The sequence below is a fragment of the Amblyomma mixtum genome, chromosome 3 (genome assembly GCF_055824585.1).
Source record: "Amblyomma mixtum isolate Tamu chromosome 3, ASM5582458v1, whole genome shotgun sequence".
NCBI classification, from domain to species: Eukaryota; Metazoa; Arthropoda; class Arachnida; order Ixodida; family Ixodidae; genus Amblyomma; species Amblyomma mixtum.
In genome coordinates this window covers 150,035,209-150,053,560 of record NC_143014.1, presented here as the reverse complement: position 1 = coordinate 150,053,560, position 18,352 = coordinate 150,035,209, and the positions used below count along the sequence as shown (strand labels likewise).

The 18,352-nt window shown below is 45.5% G+C and overlaps 1 protein-coding gene across 1 annotated transcript in view; it reads left to right on the top strand.

The window, feature by feature from the left end:
- LOC149352357 (endothelin-converting enzyme 2-like) overlaps window positions 1-18,352 on the top strand; it is a 33,074-nt gene that overhangs the window by 1,819 nt on the left and 12,903 nt on the right. Inside the window, exon 2 of the mRNA XM_089575688.1 lies at window positions 16,304-16,720. Coding sequence (XP_089431814.1) covers window positions 16,304-16,720 — 417 coding nt within the window. The remainder of the gene's footprint in view (window positions 1-16,303; window positions 16,721-18,352) is intronic.

Genomic DNA, 18,352 nt, shown 5'->3' with positions numbered 1-18,352 from the left:
CAGGAACAAAACTTTCAGCCACAGCGGACGTCAATCATTGTAAAAAACATCGCAGTTACACTAAAAATTCACTAAAATTCACTAATCAACATTAATTAGCACAGCTTAGTGGTTAGTGCCAATGGTTTGTTCGAAGCCACAGACAAGACGCTGCCACATCAGTTTTTGGAACGAAGAAAAATTCATTTTCTAATTTCCTATAGCGCGGGGAAATCCGGTACTGCTTTCCACACAAAACCGAAATTGAGCGCATAAGACGCTCAGGAAGCCCTGTGCAAGCGCTACGTCCGCTGGTGACGTTTTACAATGCCTACGGCGCCCAATTGGAACTGACTGCGCTACTATGCCATTGCATGCACTTTCTTTTCGCTTGGTGCAAGGAAAATGATGGTCAATGTGCGTAGTTCGGCCAAATGCGAATTAGGTGCGCTAGCAGTTCGGTTTTCACTCGGTTCCCGCGTTCAGATCTAGAGTTCTCGGATAGCAGCTGTTCGGGTAGTGATAATGGGTTAATGTCCATATATGCGGAATTGGTCATTCTCTACAGTCACAGATCCCTGGGAGTCTTCCTACCCCTCCTGGCGCAGTTGTTCTGCGTTGAAGCGATGCGCACTGCCCTATGGCAGGTGCTGCCATCGGTGGGACTTTGGTTTAGTTGCGATCCATGATGGTCTTCCCGAGCAGCCTGTCGTGATTGACCAACCTGCCCACCATGTCAGGCGGCAGCTCAATCATGATAGGCTGCTCGGGAAGACCAACCTTGGCAGCACCTGCCATAGAAGGGCAGTAGCGCGAGTCGTGGACTGCTGAGCAGCCTGCCACAAAACCGGCTTCAGACAAACGAACACACAACGGCTAAATGCGGGGAATGGCCACTATAATTGCTAGCGCATAAAAGGATAGCCATCGCCGGCTACATGGCTACATGGCAAAACGTCATTTAGTAAATCTTAATTATGTAGCTAATTATTATAATTGCTTAACCACCTTGCGGACACATATTTTTTAATAAAATGATGCCAACGTGGTAATTTAGTGCCCTCGGTAGGCGTACCAAAAATGCCAGAAAACACACAATAAGCTGGACTCGTCGGGAGCCATAAATGACAGTCGGCTGATGACGAGAAGTACGCTAGGGAGTTAAATAACCGACGTCCGCAGCGTCTGACAGCGTGTTCCCGGAGAAATTTTCTTTCTATTTCAACCACCATTTTTAGGAATTTATGAGTGTGCTCGCTAAAACGCCATGAGCCCAGCTCCGCCTGCGCCGCCTGTCGTCGCTTTTGCCTAGCTACGTCGGGGCGGCTCCAGCTGCTTTGCTGCTGCCCGCTGGCCTTTTTCTTATGTGTCTCCCGCAAAACCTGTACATAATTGCATGCCATACGCAGGCTTTACCGACCCAAGTGATAATCGGACAAGCGTGCTTTTAATCTCAGGGATGGGTTTGGCCTTGGAAATAACGATTTTCCTTCTTGTGGACTTCAGGCGCGCTGCCTTGTTAACGACGTGAGTCGCAACCGCCGCGGGTAAAACGTGCACCAACTAGCTCTATCCGCCACTCTTATGAGGAGGCAGCATAAAACACAGACATCCCATGTCACCCATAGCAACCAATGACGCTTGCTATACCAGTGTACTGTACGGTTAGGAGCTTTGGACAATGTTTAACTGCACATTATGCTGCCTATTTACCTCTGTCACGGCATGTTGTGCTTCTGGCTGAATCCATGCGCTCTCTATTAAACGGCTACTTTATCTTTACAATATGCGGATGTCCTTTCGATTCACTAACCGAGGCTTCAGTAAAGGCAAATTTACTAAAGCATGAAACTTCATAGTGCAGCTATTTGTTTGCAGTACTTTTGATTGCAGGAGACTAATAATACTCTCAAAAGATAGTGATCTCGTCTTGTTTCTTTTTTTGTTCTGTGTTAATTTTTTAATTATTTTTAGTGAGCAACGAGTGTTGTAGATAAAAGTGGTGTAACGTCCAGAAAAACACACGTGGACTGTGGAGGATGCCGTAGCGGAGGGATCCGGATTAAGTTCGACCATCCGAGGTGCTTTAACGTGCACTGGCATTGCACACGACGGAAATGATTTCGCGTTCCGCTTCCGTGGAAATGAGGCTGCCGCGGACGGGATTTGAGCCCACGACTTTGGGCTCAGTAGCCACGGATGAGCGGGAGGCTGTTGCGCTACGTCCACGACTTTTTCAGCGAGCTCAAAATCCGTGTTCGCTTTTCTGGGGCTCTCTTTGCGCCTCGTCCGATTGAACGGGGCGTGCCGCGATGTCTGTGGTGAAACGCCAAAGCCGCCAAGCCACCACAGCGGGTAATTTTTGCAAGTTTGTTAGCCCCCTTAGGGTTAGTGCCGAAGTGCATAATGAAAAAGAGCTACATCTCCAGCTAGCATTTTGTTAATGGGAAGAAATCGAACGTAAAGAGCCCAGTGTATACACCGACAACATTTCCGACCATGCAGACTAGTGCTCCTAAATCACAACTGCTGACAGGTGTCAAGCGAAAACCGACCACTCGGTGCAGTTGCTACTTTTTTTTTCAATCAAGAAGTGCCGAGTCGCGAATGCTACAGAAAACAATACGCCGATATTATTACCTGTAGTGCAGTTGTTGGTATTTAGGAAAGTTACCGCATAAAACTGTATATTTTAAAAGGTATGTCTTATTTACAGAGCTTTTTTTCTCGATATTGTGTCCTAATGACACTGTGGCAATAAAATGAAAACAGACGCTACAGCTGCTTCGCAAAGTGTTGGACAGGGATGCTCTCAGATATGTTCAACTCCGGTGCCATATCGCAGTGCTTTCAAAGCGGGCACCTCAGTGCTGGATCCCTAAATGCAGCGTAGAAGGCGATAATTTTCCCCTCTACCTCTTTCGTTCAGTCTCCTCAGTCGTCAGTGACTTACCGGGTTACGGTGTTGCCACACAATAGAATTTAATCGAGCATAAGATCGTTTTGTCAAAACTATTAACTGCGCCGAAAGGTTCGGTTTGACGCGGTAATTTACTGTCAAAGCATTCAATTGCTATATGGAGCTCGGCGAGAGGGTGCGCATAGCCGGCGCCCCGTGGCGCACGGTTGCTGGGCTGTACGAAGGACAACTATTCGGCAGTGGGTTCACGTGTCGGGGCTTCAGAGCACATGCAGCACATACGTGTTGTTAGGAAGTTTGAGGAACAAGTAACTGCAGTCAACTATACTTAGTAGTCGGGCGCTGTTGCTCTTGCCACAAGCACTTAGCGTACACGAGCATTGGGCTCGCCATATTGCAGCGGCGTCGAGGATGCGACCCCTCTCGTTGAGCGCCGATATCTCTCCACGTCTTATCTCTGCTGCTGTAGAAATATCTTTCACTGGAAAACAAGAAGGGGAAATCTCGGGCACTAACATAAATAAGCCACTGTGGCGGTGACAAGCAGGCGGCCAGCGTACCCCGCCGCTGTTTCCAGAATCGGCCGCAAGAGGGATTTCAGTGGCGCCCCTACAGGCAGCGCTCAAGGCGTTATTCATTCGCGTAACGGCCATTGGGGGGACGCTGGAAGCTTTGCATGCAATCCGACGGTGTCCGTTGACTCCTTCGCACCCTCGCCTTCACTCTTTCGTCCTCGCCCTCACGACAGCGCTTTCATTGGTGCTTGTAGGTAGTAGCGTTGGTATATCATGGGTAGGCCACGTGAGCGTGCTAAGCCAGGGCCTCCTAGAAAGAAAAGGCCTCTGCACTCCTACTGTGACGTCATGCGCCTTGCCCGGTTAACGATACCAAGGCACCAATTTAGAATATAAAACCCAAAAAGTGGCGGCCCCGCTTCTTACCTCGGCGACCATCGCTTCTTGAGCCTTGTGTTCTAAATTCATGCCGTGATATGGTCGGACGTTAACTGGCGAAAAAAAAAAAGACAGTAAAGATACGACAGGACACAGTCTAGCTTGTGTCCTGTCGCATCTGTACTTTACGTTCTTTTTTTTTTTGCGCTAGTTAATATGTGCGGTCCAGTAACCAACTAGCCCAATTAAAAGCCTTAGGTGATATGGTCTAACCGGGCAAGGCTTGTGACGTCACATGTGGAGTGCAGAGGCCTTTTCTTTCTAGGAGGCACTAGCTAAAAAGCCCTTCTAAGGAGCGCGAGAGAAGCGACAGTATGCTCTTGACTGCCACGTAAATTGTCGACGAAAGATAAGTTCCTAATACTCACGAATTTAGGCAGTTAGCATTGGGAGGAGGCATTTAAACGTGGCGCCGGAGTTCTTGAGGTTAGCAAATAGAGGAGAGCGAAACCTCGGTTAAAATGCTAGAACTTCGCATGCCTTGAAGAGAGAATTTGTTCCCATTGCTACCGTAAGTGTTGAATATATTTAATGATGGAAATCGACCCCAGGGCTCTGGAAGCATACCCTGCCCACGAAAGGAAGTGCGCTAGAGTACAGCTCACTCTTTTTACTCTTATACGGGCTAATTCCTGTTTAGAGTGACACACACGTCAGTGTTGTTTCACTGTCTTCGGTTCCGCTCCTGCCGCGTATTTTGCGCAGACGCAAGTCCAACTTTCTTGGGCGTCACTTTTAATTGTGAGGAAACTGTAGAATATTAGGTGCTGTTATGAACATACTGATGGGAATGGTCTAAACTAGTGGTGCGTATCGAAATCTTGTTTTTAAAGTTTGTCCTGCGCTCGCACAGTGTAGGACTGCCATAGAAAAGCAATGGGATGCGTTCTTGACAGTAAACAGAGGAAAAATACAAGCGTCTCGAGGAGGGATCTGAGGATATATTGATTGGTATGGTGCAATCTTACGAAATGCGCAAAAATTGCGTTCAAATGCAGCCTTACATTAAAAAATGCACTTGCCCAGAATTTCTGGGTATGGCCGATAGAGGTTTGTCTCTGCTGTCAGGCTCTGTTGCGAATCGGCAGACCTAGCGTTCGCGCCCCCCTTTGGTCCACACTCAACCCATGTGGGTGATTTCGCTAAAAAGGAGACACCCCAAATTTTGACATTTTCGATTTTACTGAAAAAATTCATACAAGTCCCAACAGAAGTGTAGAGGTCCTCTTTTCAAGGTTTTTTTTTTTTTCAAATATTATGCTCCCGAGTGTATGAAATCACCTTATTCTGGGCATTTTTACAAAAACATTATTCAGTCACCATTCCTTGCAAAAAAAATTGTCTCTGCATGCACTCAGGTATTGTGATGCGCTGTCGTGCCACAAAAGATAAACCGTGGATTACGCCATTTTGGGTCAGAATAGAAGCGCTTAACAGGAGAAAAATTTCTAAACTTGGGGTCAAAACTTTGGAACAGAACTTTTCTTGCAGTGTTGTCCGAAACTTTGTTATAGCAATATTTGCGTTAAAGTTGAAAACTGCTTTTGAACTGTTCTTTAATTGCAAATATCTCGATTTCTGCGAAAACGGCCACATGGAGGGCCAGAAAACACTATGTTGGCAACGGTACGCGACGCAAGAAAAATAGCCAAATGGTCAATCCATTTAATTGGTTTCACGTGTCGAAAAAATTGGAAAAGTACTTTTTGTTGTTGGCGAAAAAATTAATTTAAAAAAGAATCGCATCAGTGTTGCGCCAGCATGTGCTACGGTCGGGTGAAACAAGGCTTTTATATCCGGTCTCGCTCATAGCATTAGTAGCTGCCATCAGCGTTGAACATATTGCGATAAGACGGCCAGTGAAGCGATTTCACCATTTCGATTAATCTTATAGGATATGTTTGGGCGGAATGCTCACGATATACAGGGTGTGCGTTATTCACTACAGTTTTTACCTAAACGTAGGATTTCAAAACCCAGTACAAACTTAGTAGAGCAGAACGTTGGGCCAGTTCGTGTAGCGACATATTCAAGAAAACTTTGCGCAGAGCGCAAAAGTGCCCAATGGAGAAGAAATGAAACTTAGTGAACATTTCTTCTTAGTGAACATTTCATTTCTTCTCCATTGGGCACTTTTGCGCTCGTGTGTGTGTGCGTGTCTCTCCCTCCCGTCTTGTGTTATTCTGCGCAAAGTTTTGTTTAATATGTCGCTACACCAAGTGGCCCAACGTTCTGCTCTACTAAGTTTCATTTCTTCTCCATTGGGCACTTTTGCGCTCGTGTGTGTGTGCGTGTCTCTCCCTCCCGTCTTGTGTTATTCTGCGCAAAGTTTTATTGAATATGTCGCTACACCAACTGGCCCAACGTTCTGCTCTACTAAGTTTAATTTCTTCTCCATTGGGCACTTTTGCGCTCGTGTGTGTGTGCGTGTCTCTCCCTCCCGTCTTGTGTTATTCTGCGCAAAGTTTTATTGAATATGTCGCTACACCAACTGGCCCAACGTTCTGCTCTACTAAGTTTAATTTCTTCTCCATTGGGCACTTTTGCGCTCGTGTGTGTGTGCGTGTCTCTCCCTCCCGTCTTGTGTTATTCTGCGCAAAGTTTTATTGAATATGTCGCTACACCAACTGGCCCAACGTTCTGCTCTACTAAGTTTAATTTCTTCTCCATTGGGCACTTTTGCGCTCGTGTGTGTGTGCGTGTCTCTCCCTCCCGTCTTGTGTTATTCTGCGCAAAGTTTTATTAAATATGTCGCTACACCAACTGGCCCAACGTTCTGCTCTACTAAGTTTAATTTCTTCTCCATTGGGCACTTTTGCGCTCGTGTGTGTGTGCGTGTCTCTCCGTCCCGTCTTGAGTTATTCTGCGTAAAGTTTTGCTGATTATGCCAGTCCGAACGTGTTGGACAGATAAGCATTTATTACTTGCATCTCGCTTGATTGAGGCATCAGCTTGACCAGATTATACAACTTCCAAAGCCGTCGTGCATAGCGATGCAATGTTTATTAAATCATTCGTATTGAATTAAATGGGGTCCCGTGTATGCGCACATTACACGTTGACCTGCAGACATATTGAAGTGAGGGCGGAATACTTGTACGTTAGTGTAATTCTGTTTGAATGAATATACATATATAGTCCACGTACACTGAACAGCATTCCATCAGAAGCAGTTTCGTTTATGAAATGAACAGTGTTTGCAAATTAAATTATAATAAATAGACCGGAAATGTACCAATGTTTTCCTTTTTCTTTTTTGTGTGTGATTTAACTGGTTTCGAAGTGATTATTCGTTAACACTGCATCTCTAAAATAAAACATTAAAACAAAGTTATACTAATTACGTTGCAAGAAATGTGATTGCGTAGATGAAGGTGAACTTTGTATTTTTTGTATAATTGCAGGTGAACTTGTCCCTCCTCACGCGTTGCGTTCCGCGATTGTAACGGCCCCGCGGCCAACAGTATTTGTAAATAAGAAAAATAAAATAAAGGAACGTTATAAGATCCGGTCCGCTTAGGAAGGTCATTTTTCTTACCGTAAGAATGATTAGACGACAGGCTGCTAAAGTGCAGCTTCTGCCTTTTCAAATTCGGGTCGATGACTGTGCGTCCCCTCATTACCAGTGAGTTACCGAATGCCATCGAAGGGCCATGTTTCACACGGCCGTAGTGGACGCCACCAAGCGTTGCCAGCAGGGTAGGTGCCTGGTCGCACACCGATGCAGCTTCTCTTTAAGAAATTATTTATCGCCAGCAACAAAGAGTAATTTTCCTATTTTCTTTGCATCTGAGACTAGTTAAATGGGTTGACCACTTGGCTATCTTTGTTTTTTTGAGCGCCACATGGTGTTTTCTGGCCCTCAATGTGGCCGTTCCGCAAAAAAAATCGTGATATTTTCAAGTTAAATTAAAGACCAATGCATGAGCAATTTTCAACATTAACGCAAACAGTGCTATAACAAGGTCTCAGACAACACTGCAAAAATGTTGTCTCAATCCAAAAATTTGAAGCGCACAAACAGAGAAGACGTAGAAAGAAGAAGACGTAGAAAGTCTTCGTGCCATTCAGCCCGAGGACATCATCATCATCATCGTCTACGTCCTGTGTTTGTGCGTTTCAAGTTTGTGGAATGTCTCACCAAACACGCCCAAACAATCACTTGTCTGCCTGAAAATTTGGACTCATAATTTAATTTAACAACTGCAGAAATTTCGAAATTTTTCTTCCTTTAAGCGCTTCTATTTCGAACCAAAATGGCCTCATCCACGGTTTATCTTTTGGGTCACAACAGGGCATCACAGTACCAGCAGAGACAAACTATTTCGGTTAGGAATGGTTGCTGCACAATAATTTCCATAAAATGCCCAGATTAAAGCGATTTCTTACACTTTGGAGCATTACCTTTGGAGAGAGTTTTTTTTTTCCTTCAAAAGAAGACTTCTGCACTTCTATTGGGACTTGTCTTAACAGATAAGAATTTTTTTAGCCAAATCTACAATGCGAAGAATTTGGCGCGTCTCCTTTTGCATGGAATGACCCACGTCCATTTCACAGCGAGAATTGTGCACCGATACCCCGTTTCACACTGTCGCTGTTTCACGCGTCACGTACGCGATTAAGCGGGCGATAAATGATTTGAGAGGAAATAGTTTCAATTTTAATTGTCTGATGCGCGAGGAGTACGCAGATTGCGCAAGTGCGATCATTCTGTCAGTAACCATTTCTCATCTCTAAATAGCACGCAGCAATAAGAAATGACGAAAACGTTATATCATGAAAAGAAAAAAGTTGGGGAAAACGAGTTCCATTCGCTCGCCATGTCAAAGCTTCGATCACGCCCAGTCTGCGTCCAGAACGAAGGAATACCGTCATAGGACGCGAGCAGCGCATTTCACGTGCTTGCGAACGGAGAACTATGCGCGTCTTATCTTTAGGTGCAAGTATTTCGTTTCGCTATGAACGCACACGTAAAGCGCGACACTTAGCCCTCCGAAACATAGCAGTTCTTAAGATAGCGCTCTGCTAACTCTGTGCATGGTAGTTATACTGCCCTCAGTGTCGGGACACCACAGAGTATTTCTATACTGCTGTTTCAAAGACTGGAGATCAATAGCATTTCATTCCTCATATTTTATCTTTCACACTTATTGAAAAATCCTTGGTTTTTCTTTCATATTCATTTTAACAGCATCAGCCGCGGTATACCTCAGTGGTTATGGTGCTCGGCTGCTGACCCGAAAGACGCGGGTTCGATCCTAGCCTCGGCGGTGGCATTTCCATGGAGACGAAATTATATGCTACAGACCCGTGCTTTGTACGATGTTAGTGCACGTTAAAGAACCTCAGGCGGTCTGAATTACTCGGAACTCTCCAATACGGCTCCCCTCACAGCCTCAGTCGATTTAAGACGTTAAACCTCATAAGCCAAACCGCACCACACCATTCCAACAGCTGTCAGGCTGCAGACTTACAGCTCAGGCCCGTGATAACAAGCACACCTGTGGTTTGCCTGAACACAGAAGAATATTTCAGCTCGAAGAATTATGGAACGTTTCGTACGGCGAGCCGATTTAAAAAGAAACATTTGCATTGCATGCATATCTCACGATGGTGATTAGGGCTGTGCAAGTATTTGAATTTTTAGGATGATGAATTGGATACAGAGGGGCTCGATTCGCCACTCACACCTAGCAGGCACAGTGCTGTATTTTTCCACTGCAGCATTTTTTCAATAAAACCGAGCGTTCCGTCTCTCAGAAAAAAATCTCTCTGTCAAACCGGTGGATATCTTGCGCTCAAATTTCGCACAGAGGTGGCCATTAATGGTAACTTTTGTTGATGATACGTTCGTTTCGGGTATTTAACTGATTCAGTGAGAATTAATAGAAAGCGATTCCGTACCAAAAAAAAAAAACACTTTCGCAACAGTTGTGCTGGCAGGCCAGCTCTTGTCAGCGGCTGAATGATAGAAGCAGACGAACACGAAACGCAAAAGGAAGAACGTTCCGTAACCGTTCAGGGGCGAGAGATGGCGCTACCAGCTTTTGCGAAAGCGTCTCTTTTGGATTGGCATCGGCGCATAATATGCGGACTTTCTATTTATTCTCATCGACAGGCAAATACCCAACCCAAAAGTAGCAGAAAACAAAACATACCGCCACAAGCCATCTCTGTGCGAAATTTGAGCCGTAAAAAGCGAGTGGTTAAGCCGAGATAATTTTTTTCGATTTTTTTTTTTAGCTGCGCTACACTCCATTTAAAATCCAGGAGTTTGAAAAATACAGCATGCGTACAGGGTGTCTCACCTAATAGTTTAGACAGTTTTTAAAGATAGGCTCTTTGAGTTAGGAGCGCTTCTTTTGACATAGCACTGCCAGCGGTGTAGTGCATTAGAAGACAACTAAGGCTTGGTATAATTTAGAAGGGCGATTTCCGCTATGGAACCTACTATGAAGATGTGGTACTAGTACACTGGCTAACTAATGGTGAATAGTTAGCTTCTTAACTATTACTGTTATGCTCCTTAAATATGACACGCGTGTAGCCACCATAAGTAATATCCATATCAGTTTTTTAGAATTTAGAAAACATGGTTGCCCTCGGTGCTGTGGCTCAACAAATTTTGGCTATTTGGACGAGTTACGTGCACTGGAGAAGTTGCTTTGCTTGAGAGCTTCTCGAAAGCCCATGTATTTTGGTGCGATGTAGCCGAAATTTGTTGGGCCGCAGTGCCAAGGGTAACGCAAGTTCAAAATTTTAAAGACTGATATGTATATTACTTACGGTGGGCTACACGCCTCTCAGCAATTAAGGAACCTAACAGTAATAGGTAAAAAGTTAACTATTCAGTATTAGTTGACCAGCCTTAACGCCTTGGCTGTAATCTGATGTACTACACCGCTTACAATGCAATGCAGAAAAAAACGCTCTTCTAACTTAAACAGCCTATTTTTAAAAATGTATTCGGTTAAACACCCTGTATATGGTCTGCATGATCGGTGGCAGTGCATAGAGTGCTCAGAGCTTGAAAGCCACGCCGAACACCACAGGGTGCCATGTCAGCGTTGGTGCATTCTGGAGGCCCTTACACGCAGCTTACTTTAAGACACCTCACGGTCTACGCATCAGTACAGGTAGTTAATACCAGAAGTACTTGTATTTGGGCGTGTTGGTTCATAACTTTTCAGGAGGACACAGGGGCGCAATAAAAGACACGGACAGAGAAGTAGACAGGGACGAGCGCTTACTATCAACAGGCTTTATTCGACGTAGACCGTTAATATACCTTCGCTTTACCCAAGCGCCACTGTGCGAATCACAAGCACGTGGGTACCAGAGAACACCAAAAGAAATCCAAAGGCAGGCGATTACAGAAATCTATCTAAGAAAATCATTTCAGATCGGCGAAGTATCACAGATGAATCACTGATGCAGTTATCTCCTTTTCTTCTAATGTAATAGGCTTCCACCAGTTCCCGTTCAATCTGATCGCAGCTTCTCAACAATACTTTACAGTCCGATAAGCGGGGAAAACAGGCGACCTTATTCTCCTTAGTGCATTTTTGGCAATGGTCCGGGAAATGGGAGCCTGTCTTCTTTAAAGGGTTCTTGTGCTCCAGAAGGCGCTGGTTGAGGCAACGTCCAGTTTGCCCAACGTAAACCTTCCCGCAAGTGAGCGGGAACTCATATACAACTCCTTTTTTGCAGGTTACGTGGGGCTTACGGTGTTTTACGTCACACTCTTGCAGTTTTTCTTTTCTTCTTATGCGTGCACACAGCTCGTCCCTGTCTACTTCTATGTCCGTGTCTTTTATTGCGCCCCTGTGTCCTCCTGAAAAATTAATACCAGACCCGAAATTTTGTCGTGGTACTGTCAGGTACCACGACACAACGCAAACCGCATCCACGGGTAAGTGCCTACACTATTTTTGGCTACAGCAGTTGAGAATCGCGTTCTCGTAACTATTATTTTTGTGTCTCAGGACTGTTTTGTGGCCTTAGCGCAAAATATTTCTACAGCCGCTAAGCTCTCCTATATGCAGATTATTCTGACGATGCGAGCTTCAAAACAAGTTGAAACAAGGGCAGTGAAGCAAGTGCCAAAGGCAATACACGCCCGAATGCAGGGCAGGGCGCTATGCCATGTTTTTACAAGTTTTTTTTTTCTTTTGGACCCCGCTTGAACGCGCAGCAACAAGCCTACGAGAAGGTTCTGCTGCATAATAAGAGCTTTATTTATTCAGGTATTGTATTTATTCAAATATAGGTCGGCCATGAATGCAGGCTGACCCCTTAAATTAGGAGTCACACGAGTATTTGTTACATAGCACAGAACACCATATATGTGTCGGAGGGAACACGAGAGGTGAGAGCTTGCATAGGACAGAGCGAATGCAAGAGATGAGCGCGTTCGTCTCTAGTATCCCCTCTGTCCTATGTGCTGTCCTGCGCCTAAGTTGCAAATTGGTCAATAACTAGGCAAACTTTGCATGTTGTTAAGCCACGCGAGGGCGAATACACATCGACCCCTATCTTTTACAGAGCAGGAGAGGAGACTATATTTTAACAAGCTTGAGCTCGTAACACCTTCACCCGAACTCGGCAGTTTTAATCTATTCTATCTGAGCGCTGGCAGGCTGAAGGGATTGTATGACAACTGCTTTGCCGATGAGAAAGAGACGAAAGGGGGACGTTAGCAACGGCTTGATGTCCATGGTGATGACTAGAGGACGGATTTTTAGGCACAAAAAAGCACGTTTTAGGCGCCATAAATAGGCGGCTAAAATTGCATTTTAGGCACCTAACGGAGAAAAATAGGCACTATAAACTTTATCAAAAGTGCACACAGTTCCGAACTTCAGCGCGCAATACCTGCCGTAAAATCAAACAAAAACACAGCAGGAATGATTTGGGACCTTAAGCAAGGTGCGAACATTAGAAGCCGTTTTTTTTAAGGCTGTCGCGCAACTTTTCGTACAATACACATGCTTCAGCAGAGCAAAAGGGACGGTTACCAATCCTTTTAAAACACTTTGGTATACCTCGAAACAAACAATTCGCTTGTCGTGTACAAAAGTAGAAACAATGAACACCTTAACAGGAGGCCATGTATTTAGAAATTGATAGAAACATCGTCAATTCAAAGCATCTGACAAATGAGTTCAGTCTTCGCTCAGAGAGAGAGAGAGAGAGACTCTTTAATGAAGAGCAGAGAATTTAGCCGGCACACAGGAATTGAACTTATTCATTGCAGGCATACGCGATGCTTCAACATTAATAAATATGTTGTCATTTGTGTAAACAGTGTTTATAGTTTGTGGCTCCACGTGTCTGGAGCCACGCGACTATCAAATGGTGCTTGCCATTAGAAGGGTCTGGAAACCATAAATGCGAGATGCTAGGAAATGTTACACACATTGTTGCTCGATGCGGAATATGCCGAAAAGAATCATAGTTTTGCACGGGCCTACGTACATCCACGAGGATCCATAGTAAAATAAACATCATCCATCTAGAAATCACTGTTAAAGCAACGGAAGCAGTCATTGAATCATTTACTCTATGATTCGAGTGCACGAATGCGTTTTCGGATGCATGCACGACTGCCAGCTGTCTAGTGGTGCCTGCTCCAACAAGATTATCGCCAAATGCCATTTGATGAAGATGGCATGCGGCTGGTGCACAAGGAACGAAATTAAGGCAGGTTACCCAGGTGGAAATTTTCCAGCAGGTTTATGGAACATTTTACAGTTGATTTCAATTGGAACCAACTGGGAATTATTTGGACAAACCTATAACTTACTCTGTATACTTTCCGAAATGTGGTGCCATCTGGTCAACTACCACTTTAACAGCCAAAGTCACCAACAAGCTGCTACGATAAAATGGCCGTAAATAGGAAAAAGGTTGCTTCGATATTTTCGGCTGACGTGGTTGGTACTGTGTACGCAGCCGGCGTAGGTGCAGTGTTCACCACAGCCAACTGACGAGGTACTCTAATGTTGCCACGTGCGTGTTCTACTCAAAACCGAAATGGATGCGAAAGCAAACAGAATCTGAAAGCAAAACAACAGCGTATTTAAGGCCCCTTTTCTGTAAAATGGGGAATTTTTATGCACCGACGTCGGAAATAGGCATTTATAGGCACTGACATCCAAAATAGGCATTTATAGGCACTATAAAAACAGTATTAAACATATTGTCAACACCTAATTCGTGCTCATATGTAAAAATGGTGCGCCTACGAAGCGTTGAAAAAAATAGGCATTTGCCTAAAATCCGGTCTCTAGTGATGACCCAGTGGTGAGGCGAGATGGTTCATCGGGGAGTGTCAGGTCACAAATTAACTACAGGAGGTCTCCCTGGATGACAAATACCGGTCTACGTTATTTGGTCACCATTTAAAATCGATCTCATGGCTTTGAGCAATATCTCATGGCTCTCATGGCTTTGAGCAATGTATACAGTAACAGAAAAGGCGTCAGTGTGCTTTCAGCCACATGCGCGATCAGTGTGTTGGCTTTTGCGCTCAACAAAACATTAATTAAAATGTGACTGTTAACTTACGGTCCACGTAGTACGCTCCATTGTAATATAGTAAGCGCTTGATGCAGTCTTTTCTCATCATCGTGTTCGCCGCAATCCGATCGCTTTGCACTTGACTCGAGGTCAGTTTTATTCGCCTCATTATATGCACTCAGCGCGGTGATTTATGTGGTGCCGATATGACGTAGTGGAGCAAGCTACTGATCCAACGAAAGGTGCCGTGTCGTGGATAAAGGCTAGCCTGCCGTTGATCAGGTTCCGATTTATGGATAACTCTCGGAGGGGGCGTACCTATTTGTACTATGCACTTCCCGCTTAAGTCCCTTCTTAAAAAAAAAAAAAGTGAGGGACAATGAGGTTTTTCAATGAAAGATATTTGGGTTGGTGGGGGTGGTATTCAACAAGAAAAAAAAAAGTGCGGCGCAAGAGAACTTTGCCAAAGTCATTCTCAATTCACTTCCTACTTTTGGAAATCCTGAAAAATCCGTGAACACAGCGTTTAAAAGGATTCTGCGATATACACCAATGCAGCAGGCTTCCTACCATGATTTGTTTTATCTGCGGCATTTAAGTTGATTAACAAAATCTAAAGGCCAGCAAAGTTACCGTGTCCCCCAGCGGCAGCCATTGTAACAAGTGCTGCCAGTCAAAGTACTTGTTACATTTATGGGTAAGCCACGCGAAAAAAAATATTCGTAGCGTCAGTATTTGGTATAGGTACTTCTTTCAGTTTCCGTAGTCACAGTTCACATACCCCTTGAAGCTGAATAAATGATCACTGAAAAGATGGCGCACTCTACCACTGCAAGAGATAATCGCACTTCGCATGGATGCCGTCCAGTCGACGACGTTCGTTTCGGAATGCGGTAGCGCACCATCGACCCATTTTTTTTTCCCGAGTTGCGCGCAAATCAGCGAAGGTAAATGTTTCTTCTTAGCGCCTCAGATCTGCATTATATCTTACATAGAACAGGCTTCCCATTTACCAAGCAGCATCTTCTTATTGCTCTTCTCAATCTGTTCTTTAAAAAACTCAACTAAGGTCTTGCATCACGCAATGTTAAAAACTTCCACGATGTTTCTCAAGGAGCCTCAAAGCCCGAAGGGAAAACAGACTGAAAAACCGAGGAATGGGGAGGGCACTGGCGTGTCCTGCATGGCCTTCTCCATGTAGCTTACGGCACCTCCAGAAAAGCAGTCCATCCAACCTCTACTTATAGTTTTGAAGAAACCTGCATCTGCTTCTCTCAAATGTTGGTACACAGGCGCGGCGACAGTATTCTTGTAGAGCATTCTTCCTTTATTGTTTACGCGGCCAAAGTCTAAACATGACGCCGGAGAGAAGAACAAAAAAAAAATAGAGGGCAGCGAAAGACATTTGTTCACGGCTTGTTTGGCACGTTGTACATACAAGGCTGGAGGAACGCACTTGGCGAGAGATGCGGCATAACAAAGTTAACGCCAGAGGCAACACTTGAGATAGCGCTTGCGGTCAGAAATAACTGGTGATTTACCATACTTTGTAAATCACGACATCACGGTGCACTATATGAGCCGCTGGTCCTAGACACTTATCCAATGAAAAGAAGCCCTTGTTACCATGCGGTGGAATTGACTGCTTATAGCCGCGCTCGAAGTGCGCTTAAAAGTGTCATTCGGCTGGAAAGCCAACGTTTTTACGTTTTTTCACTAAGTGAAAAAACGAAGCGATCAGATAGCATGTATTCTATATAAATACAGGGGCAAAGTCCATCATAACAATTCTTTTGTGGTTATTTGAAAAATTTTGGGCTTTGAATGAGTCCTTGCATAACGCCGCATAAAGCCACGCATGCTCATCATAGTAGTGCTTCAGTCTCCAAGAGGCATTTGCTGTGCATTTAAATGCTTCGTTACTGTCCAGGCCATCAAAGCCCCCGAAGCCTCTAAAAAGGAAGATCCGTCCTTCAGCCGAGAACACGGAGGTGTGTGATGCCTTCGCTGTGCCAAGGGACCGACATGAGAAGCAAGTGTTCCACGTGAGCACCAATCCCAGCGCCGTGGTCGTCCAGCCCTGGTGCTCGCGCGACGACAGCACTTCCGGCAGCCTCCGAGACATCAGGCCACGTGCGCGGGTGATAAGTGAGGACCTCTGCTGCTCTGCGGCGATGGAAGCCACCTCCGACAGCAGCCAGGGGAAGCCCCGCTACGCGTTTGCGCTTGGCAGAAAAGCTGCCGTGGGCGCGAATGCGACTTCCAGAAGAGCGGCAACGGCCGAAGCTAAGTCCCGCAAAGGTCGCCCGCAGGACGTGGCCGCGGGACGAGTGCCCCTCACGGAAAGGTAAATTCTGGCAGCTTTGTTAATGTACTTCTGGACGAGTTGCAACAGCGGAGGCGCTGCTGTCAGTGTAAAGCGCCAGATTGGATCACGTGAGATCATGCCCGTCGAGGCGTGAGCAGACGCGGGTGCGATTGAAATGCGTAATCAGTAATTTCAGATGTCCTTCGCCACTTTTGTTGTTTGAGAATAGATAAGTCACGCCATTTGTATTGTTAAAGCACATTTCAGCTAGGCGTAACTACGCGGCATTATCTTCATGGCTCTAGCAAAGCAATAAGCCGTTAAACCATAGAGCTAGCCTGGACTTTATTTGCGCTTTAAGGCTGATAAAAATGAACAGGGCTCCGAAAAGTTATTATTGACGAGATTAGCAGAGCAGAACTGGCGCTTGTTAAAGGGTGCAGATGTGAGTACGTTACAGAACACCACGTGCTCAGTACAGCAGGCAGCCGAGGACGGCGAAATAGATAAATGCTTACATTTCTATGTTGCCTGTGGGAAAAGCGCTCGAAGAAAAGCTCCGTCCGATAGACACAGCTTGCTCTCCTGGTTCAACTAAATGTCCAGATTTTATGTTTATTGCGACACATCACGCACAGACTGCACGAAGCCTGCCTACACCTCCGATTCCATCCCGTTCAAGGAACACTTTAGAAGGGGAGAGCTTCAGCCCAGTTAGGAACGGCCGGTGGGACTTCATACACCTTCATGCGCGTCATTAACGGCGCAGTAGAAATCTAATCGTTACTTCGCTTTCGCAAAGGCTACCGCATTCCATTGCTTCTCCGCAGCAGCTACCTTCAGTATCGAGCGCAAAGTGCGACATAGTAGTGTGGAATATCGGGCCCCCTGAAAGTGACGCTCCGGCGCGAGGCAGCACGAGATCCTATGCATATATCCGTTATGGAAGCCATGATGCTAGATGGCACCACGGTGTAGCCTCGCGTCTATCAAATCGTGTACGAGGTAGTTCACACAGCCAGTTATCATCGTGCACCGCCCAAAGTTCACTCGGAAAACCTTCACAGATTAGTTAGTTTCATTCGTAGAGCACCAGGTAACCATGCATGCCGAGAGTCCACTAGATCTGTAGGACAACGAGCAAGAAGAGGCTCTTCCAGACTGCAGACACGAAAATCGTTACGAAGGTAGTCGCGGCTGCTTGCCTCTCTAGGCAATCACGAAATTGCGCCGTCATTTGGTGGACCAAAGAATTTCCATGCAGCTTCGAAGATTGAAGGCAAGTGGTCATCCTAGCCATTTGTTGGCGCCATTAAGGGAAAAAAATGCTCATAAACCAGCAGTAAAGGCGCCACAGAAGGTCAGAGCAGCAAACGATTCGTCTTCCGTTGCATTCATGCGCCGTCACGTATGTTGAAGAAATTGGGAGCAGACCGTGACGTAAAAGAGTTTTCGGCGCCGTCAAATCTCGAAGAGACCTGCGAAATGTTAATAAGGAGAAAAGAGCACCCGATGAGCCCCCAGAAACGTGCTTGTGCGGTCAGACGTGCAAACAGGTTCCCTGAGTGCCAGCGAGGGGTCGTGTGGAGCATCACATTTTAGCGCAATTGTGCGGGCGGGCATACGTCGGCCAGACGAGCATATGCCTCATCATCAACACCATCACCAGTC